The 15978-nt window shown below is 41.6% G+C and overlaps 2 protein-coding genes across 8 annotated transcripts in view; one reads left to right on the top strand and one right to left on the bottom strand.

The window, feature by feature from the left end:
* LOC131938545 (stromal interaction molecule 1) overlaps positions 1 to 15978 on the top strand; it is a 66618-nt gene that overhangs the window by 13364 nt on the left and 37276 nt on the right. The window contains exons 1-2 of one of the 7 annotated variants that reach the window (XM_059296629.1): positions 11988 to 12116; positions 12522 to 12914. The exons of the other annotated variants lie outside the window; for them this stretch is intronic. Of the exons in view, the coding sequence (XP_059152612.1) occupies positions 12618 to 12914 (297 nt within the window). The 5' untranslated portion in view covers positions 11988 to 12116; positions 12522 to 12617. Of the gene's footprint in view, positions 1 to 11987; positions 12117 to 12521; positions 12915 to 15978 lie in introns of those variants that run through there. 7 annotated transcript variants of the gene reach the window in all.
* The window catches only part of LOC131938609 (sequestosome-1), an 80624-nt gene that overhangs the window by 40418 nt on the left and 24228 nt on the right, over positions 1 to 15978 (bottom strand). The gene's annotated exons all lie outside the window — the stretch shown is intronic.

Genomic DNA, 15978 nt, shown 5'->3' with positions numbered 1-15978 from the left:
TCTACCCTTACACTATAACCAAACTATCCCTTACATTATAATCACTCTTGTCAGCAGTCAAGACAGGCTCAACATCCTGTGTTATCCCGTTATCCTTATCACCATCTACATCTCCAATATCCATTATGTTCTTTCCTGCTGTTCCCCAATCATTGTTTCATCGTCATTAAAAGTAACACCTCTACTTCTTCTAACCCTGGCAGATTGTCTTTCAATTAAATCTCAGTGAATATCCAATTAAATACACCCCATCAAGGCATTAATGTTTGCTCTGTATCGTTAGAGATAGCAAACCATTGTCTTCTACTTGAATATTCTGTAAGACCGGTATTAGTGTTGTGTTATAGCTGATGCCAGCTTGCATTACATTTCAAACTTCAGCTTCCGTGTATGGTGTAGCCAACAGGTAGCAGATAACATCATAAACATGTCATGCATGCTAGATGATTGAATGACGTCAACATGCCTGGGTTACCTGGACCGTGATAGTTCAAGGATGTTTATCTAGGCCAACTTGGGTCACGCTATGTGCTGGGGCCAGTTTATGTTTTACCAGGGAGAGGGGCCAACTTGTGTCATGTTAAGTAGTGGGACCAATTTGTGTCACCTTATTGAGAGGGGCCAATTTGTGCTCAACTATGGAGGGGGGCCAACTTGTGTCACCCTATGGAGTGGGGCCAACTTTGGTACTCTTAGAAGTGAGGCTAATTTGTGGGACTCAACGGTGTAGAAATCTGAGATCAAACACCAACCAAATAACACAAGAACACTTGTAGCTGCTCTAAACACAACCAAATAACACAAGCTGTATCAGCCCTGAACACAAAACGTAATGGCTAGAACGTGACAGGAAGCCAGACAAATTATAAGCGACATCCGCGAGTCTGTCATTCACATGGCGTGTGAACATTTCTATTCTAGATATGTTTTTGCTGGGGAACCAGCTTGCTAGAATCCTGTTGTGAAAACGTACACTGATCAAAGGATACTAGTTCCCTTAGACTATTTATTCGTTAAGTTCTACACGAACGGCCTTCGCAACGTGTTATACTTAGAATCTGTATCGTCGATAACGATACTTAACCCTAATCCTCTCTCTAAGTAGTCGTTTATGTTTGTCTGGCTCTCAGTGGAAAGTCTTGAAATCAATGCATCCACACAAGCAGGTAAAAATGTCAGCGTGATTAGAGCTGTACCTCCCCCCCCCCCCCATCCTCTAGCAGCTCGATGACCCACCTGTTGGTGGAGCACCAGGTCTGAGTGTGTGACCCACTAATGCACTCAGCCGGCAAACGTCGGCTGTAGCAGGTGGGAGGATCCAGTCAATTAGCAGAACGTGGGACTAGTGTAGACGTCATACCTAATTGACATTACCTGCACATGGTCTAGCCTTTGACACACTCGGGGCATTGTCCCGGGGCGAGAGCCTGGCCAATTATACAGGGCTGGGTCTGTACAAGTCACACGCATCTATTGCAGCGGATTCCTTCTAATTTCGTTCTAATCTTGCCTTTTTTCTGTGTACCCCTTTTGGCATATACTCTTATCACTTTCTTTTACCCACACTGTGAGTTATATTTGTTGCTTCATATTGTTTATAGGTTTGATTCATTGAAAATTCCAACTTAGAATTTAGGCTTTGTTGCATATTTGTTTCGTGAGGTTAATAAAAAAAAAGCACAGGAGATTTAATTTTTTTTTATCCTGGAGTAGAAGGTGTAGTACTGTATGTATATTGTAAAAAAACTCGTATGGAGGAAGTAAATTCTCAGTCGCTACGTTCAGTAAACACTGTCACAGTTGATAGTTCGCATACGACCACATTTGGGTCCACGAAATACCCAAAACACAAGCTAAAATTGTATCAGTTTTAAGGCTGGCACAAACAATAGAAGCTTAAGACCATTAACCACAGCTGAGTACATAACAGTGTACCGGGTCTTCAACGAGCTTTTAACTCCCTTGGTTCATGGCTCAAGTATATTTTTTCGTTCAAAGAGTTATTATTTTTAGAAAATCTTTTTGTTTTATCGTGTTGGTTGTTGTGTTGGGGTAGGCCTACGCTTTGCCAATAGATTCTGTCTATTATCAGCAGGTTGAGAACCGCTTGTCCATTGTGTTGTTATTTAAAGGTAGATAACCTGTCCCGTGATGGTAGGTCACATTGTTGTGTTGTAAACAAGCTAACCTTTCCCAGGTTATTGTATGCAAATATAACATTTGTTATGTTAAATTCTGTAGATCGGCCATTGAAAACTGGGAACAGTTATCTCCCATATTGTTCAGTAATATATCAGCTGGGTATTTTTTTATAATAAGGTAGTGTAAGATGTCGGCTCAAGTCTGACGTAAAAAGGAAGTATTACGTATTATCTTTTGAAAAAAAAACAGCTTAAAAGAATTTGACGAAACCCACCCCATCCCATGCTGTGTAGTTTAGGCATGCAAATAACTAGATTTGTTTAATAGGGGGGAGGGCAGGCCAGTTAGCGTCAAGTAAAAACCATGCATATTTTGCTTTGCACGTATAAACACACACCCTTATATTGTTTAACGAAAATCTAGTAACTCGTTTTTGCTGACTCCTTTATATTTAAAAACTGTCACCTCTACAAAATGTCTTAGCATAAGAGTAGAAAAAAAATCGATTTTCCCAATTAGCTTTTAAAATTGAGCAAAATACACTACTGATTGTCTGAACAATTGTATTTAATGAAAAACGTTAAACTACAATTAGTGATTTGAAAATTATAAAGATCGATACAATGCCGATTGATGTGTGCACACACCGTAAAACAGGACTTGATCAATAGATTGAAATGTAAGCCGACTATAGCCAGGGGATAAAATATTGGCAGACTCAGAGAAATCGGATACCACTTGTGGTTGTGGGAGTTAACAGGAGAGGATTGAGAAGATGATGGCCACAGAAAGATGTGGTAATGCTTTTAGCTGTTGGAGCAACAGAAAGATGTGGTAATGCTTTTAGCTGTTGGAGCAACAGAAAGATGTGGTAATGCTTTTAGCTGTTGGAGCAACAGAAAGATGTGGTAATGCTTTTAGCTGTTGGAGCTACAGAAAGATGTGGTAATGCTTTTAGCTGTTGGAGCAACAGAAAGATGTGGTAATGCTTTTAGCTGTTGGAGCTACAGAAAGATGTGGTAATGCTTTTAGCTGTTGGAGCTACAGAAAGATGTGGTAATGCTTTTAGCTGTTGGAGCAACAGAAAGATGTGGTAATGCTTTTAGCTGTTGGAGCAACAGAAAGATGTGGTAATGCTTTTAGCTGTCGGAGCTACAGAAAGATGTGGTAATGCTTTTAGCTGTTGGAGCAGCAGAAAGATGTGGTAATGCTTTTAGCTGTTGGAGCAACAGAAATATGTGGTAATGCTGGTAGCTGTTGGAGCAACAGAAGGATGTGGTAATGCTGGTAGCTGTTGGAGCAACAGAAGGATGTGGTAATTCTGGTAGCTGTTGGAGCAACAGAAGGATGTGGTAATGCTTTTAGCTGTTGGAGCAGCAGAAAGATGTGGTAATGCTTTTAGCTGTTGGAGCAACAGAAATATGTGGTAATGCTGGTAGCTGTTGGAGCAACAGAAGGATGTGGTAATGCTGGTAGCTGTTGGAGCAACAGAAGGATGTGATAATTCTGGTAGCTGTTGGAGCAACAGAAGGATGTGGTAATGCTGGTAGCTGTTGGAGCAACAGAAAGATGTGGTAATTCTGGTAGCTGTTGGAGCAACAGAAGGATGTGGTAATGCTGGTAGCTGTTGGAGCAACAGAAGGATGTGGTAATGCTGGTAGCTGTTGGAGCAACAGAAGGATGTGGTAATTCTGGTAGCTGTTGGAGCAACAGAAGGATGTGGTAATGCTGGTAGCTGTTGGAGCAACAGAAAGATGTGGTAATTCTGGTAGCTGTTGGAGCAACAGAAGGATGTGGTAATGCTGGTAGCTGTTGGAGCAGCAGAAAGATGTGGTAATGCTTTTAGCTGTTGGAGCCACAGAAAGATGTGGTAATGCTTTTAGCTGTTGGAGCAACAGAAAGATGTGGTAATGCTTTTAGCTGTTGGAGCTACAGAAAGATGTGGTAATGCTTTTAGCTGTTGGAGCAACAGAAAGATGTGGTAATGCTTTTAGCTGTTGGAGCTACAGAAAGATGTGGTAATGCTTTTAGCTGTTGGAGCAACAGAAAGATGTGGTAATGCTTTTAGCTGTTGGAGCTACAGAAAGATGTGGTAATGCTTTTAGCTGTTGGAGCAACAGAAAGATGTGGTAATGCTTTTAGCTGTTGGAGCTACAGAAAGATGTGGTAATGCTTTTAGCTGTTGGAGCAACAGAAAGATGTGGTAATGCTTTTAGCTGTTGGAGCTACAGAAAGATGTGGTAATGCTTTTAGCTGTTGGAGCTACAGAAAGATGTGGTAATGCTTTTAGCTGTTGGAGCAACAGAAAGATGTGGTAATGCTTTTAGCTGTTGGAGCTACAGAAAGATGTGGTAATGCTTTTAGCTGTTGGAGCAACAGAAAGATGTGGTAATGCTTTTAGCTGTTGGAGCAACAGAAAGATGTGGTAATGCTTTTAGCTGTTGGAGCTACAGAAAGATGTGGTAATGCTTTTAGCTGTTGGAGCTACAGAAAGATGTGGTAATGCTTTTAGCTGTTGGAGCAACAGAAAGATGTGGTAATGCCTTTAGCTGTTGGAGCTACAGAAAGATGTGGTAATGCTTTTAGCTGTTGGAACAACAGAAAGATGTGGTAATGCTTTTAGCTGTTGGAGCTACAGAAAGACGTGGTAATGCTTTTAGCTGTTGGAGCTACAGAAAGATGTGGTAATGCTTTTAGTTGTTGGAGCAACAGAAAGATGTGGTAATGCTTTTAGCTGTTGGAGCAACAGAAAGATGTGGTAATGCTTTTAGCTGTGGGAGCTACAGAAAGATGTGGTAATGCTTTTAGCTGTGGGAGCTACAGAAAGATGTGGTAATGCTTTTAGCTGTTGGAGCTACAGAAGGATGTGGTAATGCTTTTAGCTGTTGGAGCCACAAAAATGAGAAGATGATGTCACCAGAAAGATAATGCTGCTGTTAGCTGTTGGAACGACCAGAGCAGAATTACGACATCCGGAAGTTCACGTCTGTTACGTGATCCTTGAGTTGGAGGGTTTTAGGCTGAAAAACATGTTATTTTTCTTATCAATCTTTACCGACATTTTTTAAATTAAATTCCTATGTGAACAATTTCTACTTGGTTTCCCGAATTCTTGTTGCAAAAACCTTTGTTCGAAGTTTTCCTTATCTTTGTCATAGGTTTTGCGATTGTTTCTTTCGCTTATGTACTTTTAAAAAATGTTAACTGTTAAAAACAATCCCTTTAGTAATTTGTTGTTGTTCTATCAAAAACCTTTTACATTTGATATTCTTTTTTTGATTATCGTTTTATTATCGGCAGCTGTAAAAAAAAAAAATCAATAATCAATACACCAAGTTGTGTGTGAACTTAAAAAAAAAACTTGTAAACGTCAGCGCATTTGTTTTTTACGTCACAACACGGGTCAGCTACTGCCATCCTCCTAATGGTGAATAATTGATTGCGTCACACTGCGGAAGTGTGTTTCCGTTTCAAGTTTATCGGCGGCCTTGGGGCAGACATCACGTGACATTCTGGTGATGGAGTGGCACTTTGTTCCAGTCACATGACCGCCCGGGATGCCACTGTTGCTACAGAAACACCATTAAAACACGTCACTGGTCACATGTGGTTGTATGTATCCTAGCATTGGTTGGCTTCGGTTCCTAGGTAGACTTTCACGTAAATAGTAACCAACGTACGCAACGTCATTGTACTCTAAACTTAACCCGAACCTAAGAAGAAATTAACCTTGAGAAGGGACTTGCTGAAACTCATATGGCAACCCCTGCTACCAGGATGCCTTTTAGTGGAGTTTGGAATAATAGTGTGACATGTTTTATCATGTGTTAGATAATAACAGACCGCCCTTGCATGCTATAGTTGTTTGAAAGTATCACATGAGTGTTTTTTAGTTTCATCTGCAATGCCGTGATTTTGTATTGTTGACAGTGATGAGCTGCATCTCTCTACTGTTCTATACGGTCTCCGGAGTTTCTTTCAGGCGTCTCTTCGGGCTCTGCCCCCTCCTCCCCCCCACCGCCACCCCCCTCGAACCCGAAAATATCAATACCCACCGCCCGGAGGGGGGGGGGAGTCTGAAAGAAACACAGACGGTCTCTGCCATGCTGATTTGAGCAGGGTTGAGATTCGAGCTTTTCTCTCACCCATGTACCAGCCGATAGACTAATATGTCTCTGCCATGCTGATTTGAGCAGGGTTGAGATTCGAGCTTTTCTCTCACCCATGTACCAGCCGATAGACTAATATGTCTCTGCCATGCTGATTTGAGCAGGGTTGAGATTCGAGCATTTCTCTCACCCATGTACCAGCCGATAGACTCACAGCTTTCTGCCAGGCTTTTACTTCCTCCTTGAATGCATCGCATCACAAGGTTTTGACACAAGGGACACCTCGGTTGGTATCTCCAACCCGGGTTAGCCAGCGCGTGTTCTACTTCTAGACCACGCTATTCCGCCACGCAGCTCATATCATATGGATTTATTCATTACTGTACAGTGAGTTGAGCAACCTGAAAATCCTTTTTGCGATCCGTGCAGTTGATGGTGACAGCTTGTTCTTAGCTAGAAAATAAGGGCTTTTGTATAATAAAAAAAAATTAGAACAGTAACACGCACAGTGAATGGACACAATGGCTTTGACACATGTCGTAATATCTTGTAACGCTACGTGTCATAATATTACTAATTACAGTATTTCATTTAGTATCAAATCGCAATAGCTTTGTGATTTGAATTTTATGTGTGATCTAGGTTTAAATATTCGAAAAAATATAGTTAAAGGTAGGACTAGAATTATTAGTTCTAGTGTTGGCTAACGTGCTAGTTTTCTTTGAAATAGAATATATATTGTTATAGAACATGGTTATATTATGAAGCAGCCGACCATTATATCACGAAACAGCCGACCACGTGGATTTCAATGGAGGCGAACTGATCCGATGACAAAACGGACAATTTATTACAGCCGTATTGTCGGAAGCCATAATTTCGGGAACACTACCCTCTGAATTTCTTTTATCGGGCTGTTTTAACTGCCCTTTTTTCCCTAAAATGTCGGCATTGATTTAGTCTGAAATACGTTTGACTTCTCTAAAAAATATCGATTCAGTCGAGTCTAACAGACCATGCAAATAGTACTCTATGCTATTCTCTACCCCTAGTGTCTACTTTGTGGATTACTGAAAGGTTGCCACGCCCTTATAGTTTACACAAGGCATCGAATGTTGCATTCGGGGACTGAATAAAACAGCCCATCTCCCTTAACCTTCGATGGGTTAAAATCTGTAGACCTTATCTGTAGAACATTTAATCTGTATACACGACTCTAAGGTATAGGAATGTTTTAGCTCACTCCCCACCCAACCATCGATTTTACTCCATCCTCTACACAACAAAAAATTTCATTGGGGGGGGGGGGTTGCAACAAGTGTCTTCCACAGACTTTGTAAAAAGACATAAAAAAGAAACCAACAGTACAAAAGTGAAAAGCATTCCCGGAAGTGGTCAATGACGTCATGTTGCTCACAGAGGGACTAGTTACAAAATCATGGCACTTACGGTTAACAGTCATTGCGTCAGACTACGCACCAATGTGTGTATTTAAAAAAAAAACAATTGTACTTTAATAAACCACCTCTCTGGTTGTACTGGGTCGGGTTGTACTGGGTTGGCACCACCTCTCTGGTTGTACTGGGTTGGCACCACCTCTCTGGTTGTACTGGGTTGGTACCACCTCTCTGGTTGTACTGGGTTGGTACCATCTCTGGTTGTACTGGGTTGGTACCACCTCTCTGGTTGTACTGGGTTGGTACCACCTCTGTGGTTGTACTGGGTTGGTACCACCTCTGTGGTTGTACTGGGTTGGTACCACCTCTCTGGTTGTACTGGGTTGGTACCACCTCTGTTGTTGTACTGGGTTGGTACCACCTCTGTTGTTGTACTGGGTTGGTACCACCTCTCTGGTTGTACTGGGTTGGTACCACCTCTCTGGTTGTACTGGGTTGGTACCACCTCTCTGGTTGTACTTGGTTGGTACCACCTCTCTGGTTGTACTGGGTTGGTACCACCTCTCTGGTTGTACTGGGTTGGTACCACCTCTCTGGTTGTACTTGGTTGGTACCACCTCTGGTTGTACTGGGTTGGTACCACCTCTGTGGTTGTACTGGGTTGGTACCACCTCTCTGGTTGTACTGGGTTGGTACCACCTCTCTGGTTGTACTGGGTTGGTACCACCTCTCTGGTTGTACTGGGTTGGTACCACCTCTCTGGTTGTACTTGGTTGGTACCACCTCTCTGGTTGTACTGGGTTGGTACCACCTCTCTGTTGTACTGGGTTGGTACCTTCCCCCTTGTACTGGGTTGGTACCACCTCTCTGGTTGTACTGGGTTGGTACCACCTCTCTGGTTGTACTGGGTTGGTACCACCTCTCTGGTTGTACTGGGTTGGTACCACCTCTCTGGTTGTACTGGGTTGGTACCACCTCTCTGGTTGTACTGGGTTGGTACCACCTCTGTGGTTGTACTGGGTTGGTACCACCTCTCTGGTTGTACTGGGTTGGTACCACCTCTCTGGTTGTGCTGGGTTGGTACCACCTCTGTGGTTGTACTGGGTTGGTACCACCTCTCTGGTTGTACTGGGTTGGTACCACCTCTCTGGTTGTACTGGGTTGGTACCACCTCTGTGGTTGTACTGGGTTGGTACCACCTATCTGTTGTACTGGGTTGGTAACACCTCTCTGTTGTACTTGGTTGGTACCACCTCTGGTTGTACTGGGTTGGTACCTTCCCCCTTGTACTGGGTTGGTACCACCTCTCTGGTTGTACTGGGTTGGTACCACCTCTCTGGTTGTACTGGGTTGGTACCACCTCTCTGGTTGTACTGGTTGGTACCACCTCTGGTTGTACTGGGTTGGTACCACCTCTCTGGTTGTACTGGGTTGGTACCACCTCTGTGGTTGTACTGGGTTGGTACCACCTCTCTGGTTGTACTGGGTTGGTACCACCTCTGTGGTTGTACTGGGTTGGTACCACCTCTCTGTTGTACTGGGTTGGTACCACCTCTCTGTTGTACTGGGTTGGTACCACCTCTGGTTGTACTGGGTCGGTACCACCTCTCTGGTTGTACTGGGTTGGTACCACCTCTCTGGTTGTACTGGGTTGGGTTATACTGGGTTGGTACCACCTCTCTGGTTGTACTGGGTTGGTACATCTCTGGTTGTACTGGGTCGGGTTGTACTGGGTTGGTACCACCTCTCTGGTTGTACTGGGTCGGGCTGTATTGGGTTGGTACCACCTCTCTGTTGTACTGGGTTGGTACCACCTCTGGTTGTACTGGGTCGGGCTGTATTGGGTTGGTACCACCTCTCTGTTGTACTGGGTTGGTACCACCTCTGGTTGTACTGGGTCGGGCTGTATTGGGTTGGTACCACCTCTCTGTTGTACTGGGTTGGTACCACCTCTGGTTGTACTGGGTCGGGCTGTATTGGGTTGGTACCACCTCTCTGGTTGTACTGGGTTGGTACCACCTCTCTGTTGTACTGGGTTGGTACCACCTCTCTGGTTGTACTGGGTTGTTACCACCTCTCTGGTTGTACTGGGTTGGTACCATCTCTGGTTGTACTGGGTTGGTACCACCTCTCTATTTGTACTGGGTTGGTACCACTCTCTGGTTGTACTGGGTTGTTACCACCTCTCTGGTTGTACTGGGTTGGTACCACCTCTCTATTGTATTGGGTTTATAACACCTTTAGCTAATGTCGTGTCTAACAATCGCCGTACGTATCTTGACTGTCCATTCCTAAGTTGTCCGCCACTCCTATCAAATAGCTTCCCTCGTGGGAAGCCCTTTTGTACGGAAACACTTCTAAATAGTCTCCAGAATCTCTCTAAAACATATGTTCTTCCTCCTGTCTCCCGAAATGTCTTTGTTTTGTCCGCAATCGATTAATAGCGTCATTTATTTAGCGTGGCTAAGATTTTTTCTTTTACTTGTGTTGACGTCATACTTTGCGTCATCATAGGACACAACCAGGTACGTCAAATTGAAAACTTAAAAAGTGTTTTGTAATTACTGGGAACCTGATCATTAGATATTAAATATGCTGAGTGCATCGTTTATTCTTATTAGTTAAGCAATATATCAAATTAACTTATAGTGAGCTTTTGTTAAACATGATTTCTCTTGCTTGCTCAGTGCCTCGTCCCTAATGCCGTCAGTCATAAATGGAATCTTGAGATTGAAATGTCACCCATTAATACCGAACCGCTTTCTTCCAAACTTGACATGTTTTTCAATCTGTGATAATGCAGTGTGATTTAATTTTAACAAAGATGATTAACTTTTAAAAAATTAATTTAAAAATTCGATTTTAAGTATTACTAATATAACTGACCTAGTGTCTCGATTTATACACTCGATTCGTATTCCTAGTATAATATATATATATATATATATATATATATATATATATATATATATATATATATATATATATATATATATATATATATATATATATATATATATATAAAGATTTTAATGAAATTTTATAAATTCACTAAAAAGAGAGAAAGTAAAAGATACTAAACAAGTATAAGCGTGGCAGCGCTTAAGTATTCAGTGTGTAAACATATATTATCCACTTTTCGCTCTATTCATTGTGTTAAATATTTTTTTAAAAGTTACATTCATTCAGTTTGTATTCCGGTGACCATAAACCAAATTTCAGTTGTTCATTAACCTCTACGAGTGTAATTTGTTTTTCTTGAGGACTTTCAATTCTTTCTAACGTTGAACTGACACCCAACTCACTCACTGTTATTTTAATGGTGGGGGTTAACATCAGCATCAAGACCAGCGGGGTGGGGGGTGGAGGGTCTACACCACAGATGCTGATGTCAATATTGACAGATGTATTACACAATCGCCATCGTGGTATCAAATAGTTGTCGTGCTGTTTGTCAGACAAGGTATGCTGGTCACTGGATTATGTGGACCACGTTATGGTATGATAAATATTTGCTGCTGTCTAAAGAAAATATCGTTGAGGTGAAGTGCGGGTGGGTGTCATCTTGTACGACTCGAGTACTGTCTTGTGATACACATGTACGTTTGTTTTGATGGTCAGCCAAATCTGGGTTGGTATATAAGACACAGTGGACGATAAAGGCGGCGGCCTGTTAAGTGTAGTGGGACTGGATTCATGTCTTGAGTATTGTTTGTGTGTGTGTGTTGTTGTTGAGTAGAATCTCCAGCAGATTTATCTTTGTTCAGTTGACTCGGATTGACGTTTTTTTTTTAACTCAATATCCGCGTTCACTGGGATTAGGATGGCCGATCTAGCGCAGACACATTATTGTTGTTTGTTTGATTTTGTGTTTAGTGTAGGGAATTAGAGTGTGATATTATTGATATTATTCGTGGTTAGAAACTATATTATAAATTGATATTTGGTTGTACCAAATTAGTTATTCTTTAGCAATTAAGTTTTTTATTTCTTTATTAGATCTTGATTTTGTTGTGGCAAATACTATTTTAGGTTATTTTGAAAAAAAAATTTGGTTTTATGAAATAGGACAGATTGGATATTCGATCATAAGGAGTAATTTTTACGTCATTTCTGTTTACAGTGAACTGCGTTTGAATTGTGCAGTATATACGTATTTCCCCTTGTTTTTCTGCTTACCATCACATACATGTGTCCCGATTTGTCAAAGTTATGGCCTCGCTGAAAGGGGGATAATGCGGCATCCATTTGTCCTTATAAAAGGATACATAATTAATCATAGGCTAGAGAAAAACAAACACGAAGTATAGGCGAGCAGGGCTGGGCTGACCTTCAATCCCCGGGGCCGCAGGGTGTGGACGATAAGAACCTGGGGGCGGGCAGTACCTGCTGGCACTTGGAGCAGGGAGCCGCTAGGTCCAGTCAGTCACCACCCATGGCAGCAAGGATGTGATGCTTGTCGTCTACAGTAAGGGGTAGCTCGTCGTCTACAGTAAGGGGTAGCTCTGTCGTCTACAGTAAGGGGTAGCTCATCGAAAAGGTTTATTCAGCAGAAAATTGTCAGTTTGATTTAGATTTAGATAATGCAGTCAATTTAAATGCGCTTTTGAATACCGATACAAATTTTATTGATGGTTACTTTTTAGGATAAGATAGCAATCTATAGATGGTATAGATCTTTATATTTTTCGGTTTTTATACATTTCAGTATTGTAAAATCTTTTTTTTTTTAAATCGGTGTTAGTAAGTTGATGCGATACAAATACAAATGGTAGCCGCAGTGAGGTTAATCTATCTGTTTTATAGCTTATTGCGATACAAATATTATTTTTTTAAAGTTATATTTTAGTTATGTATTTTATTTTTATTTTAGACTAAACATCAGGTGAATGATAATCTGTTATAGTGGGAGAGATCTGTTGGATTAAGTTCTCATTCCGTGCAGACAGTTTCCTTTAGTTTTCACCCGATGTCAAATTTCGCTAGTCCTGGCGTTAGAATGGGCTGCACGAAAAACCTGTTGGTTCAGACTGGCCGGTGTAGGAGCAGGTCCCAGTCCTCGTATGTGGGACTGTCCTCCAGCCGACTGGACATCTACAGCAGGCTGGAGGCCAACGACGCCCTGGCTAAGTCCCTGGACAAGCCACTGGACAACCCCAAGGAGGTCCGCGTGAAAGTCGAGCCGTACAAGCTCAAGTATCTTGTGTTCTACATCGTTGTTTTCTTCGGAGTCCTGCAGCTTGACATCCGAGTCTTGAAGAAATATGTAAGCCTTACCTATACTCACTTCTTTCTTTCTGGTGAACTATATTTTTAAAATTTTATAAAATCGTGTGTGTTCCTCAATGAGGTGTGTGAATTTTTATGCTGTAACATATCGGTTGTCTGATACATTGCCGGTTGGTTTTCTTTTTTTATATATAAAGGAATGTGTGGCATTCTGACGCAACGTTGCAGGTATATCTATTTTATTAGCTTTGCTGATTTATCTATTTTACTCTAGAAAATGTACGGTGCCATAATGATTTCTTTTATTTTATTTTTCTTGTATCTTAATGCCCCTTTGGTTGTTTTTACAAGTCTAGTGTTTTATTGAGTTGGTACGGGTAATTTTTGAAAGTTAATTTCTTGAATTGTAAACCTTCTCAAGATCCGCTTTTTTTTTGTGTGGCAAATATGCTAAGATATATTTTTTTTTCATGAGGACTCGCTGTTTGCTAGAGGGTGTTTTTTGTCTGTTTGTAACAGAACATTCATTACACTTATTCAACAGGCAATTAAAATTTCATGGCTTGGCTACAAAAACGGGGTTGTATGCTAAGCTTTCCTTCCCTGTTTGCTTGAGGGTGTTTTCTCTGTCCTGGGCAGATCTTTCATTGCAGATATTTCACAGGCAGTTTTTAAGTTTATGGCTAGGTTTTTTTTCTTCTTCTAAAGAGCTATATTATTATCTTCTCTCACACATTTCCTGCTTTTGTCGATCGACGTTTTGTAACAAATGTTATCATCTAACAACAGTTTTTATCTGATTCAAGTGTCATAGTCAGCTATGTCTCCAATGTCCTTGTCAGTCTATCCACCGTCCTAGTTCAGTCTATCCACTGTCCTAGTTCAGTCTATCCACTGTCCTAGTTCAATCTATCCACTGTCCTAGTCAGCCTATCCACTGCCCTAGTTCAGTCTATCCACTGTCCTAGTTCAGCCTATCTAATGTCCTAGTTCAGTCTATCTAATGTCCTAGTTCAGTCTATCCACTGTCCTAGTTCAGCCTATCCACTGTCCTAGTTCAGCATATCCACTGCCCTAGTTCAGTCTATCTAATGTCCTAGTTCAGTCTATCCACTGTCCTAGTTCAGTCCATCCACTGTCCTAGTTCAGTCTATCCACTGTCCTAGTTCAGTCTATCCACTGTCCTAGTTCAGTCTATCCACTGTCCTAGTTCAGTCTATCCACTGTCCTAGTTCAGTCTATCTAATGTCCTAGTTCAGTCTATCCACTGTCCTAGTTCAGCCTATCCACTGTCCTAGTTCAGTCTATCCACTGTCCTAGTTCAGTCTTTCTAATGTCCTAGTTCAGCCTATCCACTGTCCTAGTTCAGTCTATCCACTGTCCTAGTCAGCCTATCCACTGTCCTAGTTCAGTGTATCTAATGTCCAAGTTCAGTCTATCCACTGTTCTAGTTCAGTCTATCTAATGTCCTAGTTCAGTCTATCTAATGTCCTAGTTCAGTCTATCTAATGTCCTAGTTCAGTCTATCTAATGTCCTAGTTCAGTCTATCCACTGTCCTAGTCAGCCTATCCACTGTTCTAGTTCAGTCTATCTAATGTCCTAGTTAGCCTATCCACTGTCCTAGTTCAGTCTATACACTGTCCTAGTTCAGTCTATCCACTGTCCTAGTTCAGTCTATCCACTGTCCTAGTTCAGTCTATCCACTGTCCTAGTTCAGTCTATCTAATGTCATAGTTCAGCCTATCCACTGCCCTAGTCAGCCTATCCAGTGTCCTAGTTCAGTCTATCCACAGTGTCCTACTAAAGCATATCCAGTGTCCTAGTTCAGCCTATCCACTGTCCTAGTTTAGTCTATCCACTGTCCTACTTTAGCATATCCACTGTCCTTGTTCAGTCTATCCACTGTCCTAGTTCAGTCTATCTAATGTCCTAGTTCAGTCTATCCACTGTCCTACTTTAGCATATCCACTGTCCTAGTTCAGTCTATCCACTGTCCTAGTTCAGTCTATCTAATGTCCTAGTTCAGTCTATCCACTGTCCTAGTTCAGTCTATCCACTGTCCTAGTTCAGTCTATCTAATGTCCTAGTTCAGTCTATCCACTGCCCTAGTTCAGTCTATCCACTGCCCTAGTTCAGTCTATCCACTGTTCTAGTTCAGTCTATCCACTGCCCTAGTTCAGCCTATCCACTGTCCTAGTTAGCCTTAGCCTATCCACTACCCTAGTTCAGCCTATCCACTGCCCTAGTCAGCCTATCCACTGCCCTAGTTAGCTTATCCAGTATCTTACTTTAGTATATCCACTGTCCTAGTTCAGCCAGCATTATTGATTTACTAGTTCATGTGTATTTGTTCTCAACAGGCGCTTATTTTAATGTTTTAGTGGTAAACACAAGAAAACAACTATAACGAGGCTAATTTTATAATGCTTAGATTTTATTTTTATACTTAGATATTTTCCTTATCTAAATACACACCCATCCCTATACTTGTGCCTGTTAGTAAAAATTTATAAACAAATCTAACCGCTAATTGTAAGATGAGATCAAGAGGTGATTGTCCTGTAGATTTTGGAGCAATAAGAAAAATATTTATTTTTTCTAATGATGAATAATTTAATTCGCTGGTAAGCTAAGAAGGGACGTTTTGTTTTTGGTCAGCTAGGGGGGGGGGGGAGGGGTGGGGTCTCACCCACCTGTGGAAGGTGTGGGAACGTTTCCTCGATACGTGTATTGTGTACAACGGCTATGTGTATTGTGTACATCGGCTATGTGTATTGTGTACACCGGCTAATACGTGTATTGTGTACACCGGCTGATACGTGTATTGTGTACATCGGCTATGTGTATTGTGTACACCGGCTGATACGTGTATTGTGTACATCGGCTGATACGTGTATTGTGTACACCGGCTGATACGTGTATTGTGTACACCGGCTGATACGTGTATTGTGTACACCGGCTGATACGTGTATTGTGTACACCGACTGATACGTGTATTGTGTACATCAGCTGATACGTGTATTGTGTACACCATCGAAAGTTCTATAAAATTCTCCTTTCCTTCCGTCTTTAACGTAATTTATTTATTCTTATAGGCGGG

Source organism: Physella acuta, unplaced genomic scaffold, assembly GCF_028476545.2.
Source record: "Physella acuta isolate Inbredline_101_S28 unplaced genomic scaffold, ASM2847654v3 ptg000017l, whole genome shotgun sequence".
NCBI classification, from domain to species: Eukaryota; Metazoa; Mollusca; class Gastropoda; family Physidae; genus Physella; species Physella acuta.
Note: the sequence above shows the minus strand (reverse complement) of the source record. Positions and strands in the feature narration are given on the sequence as shown.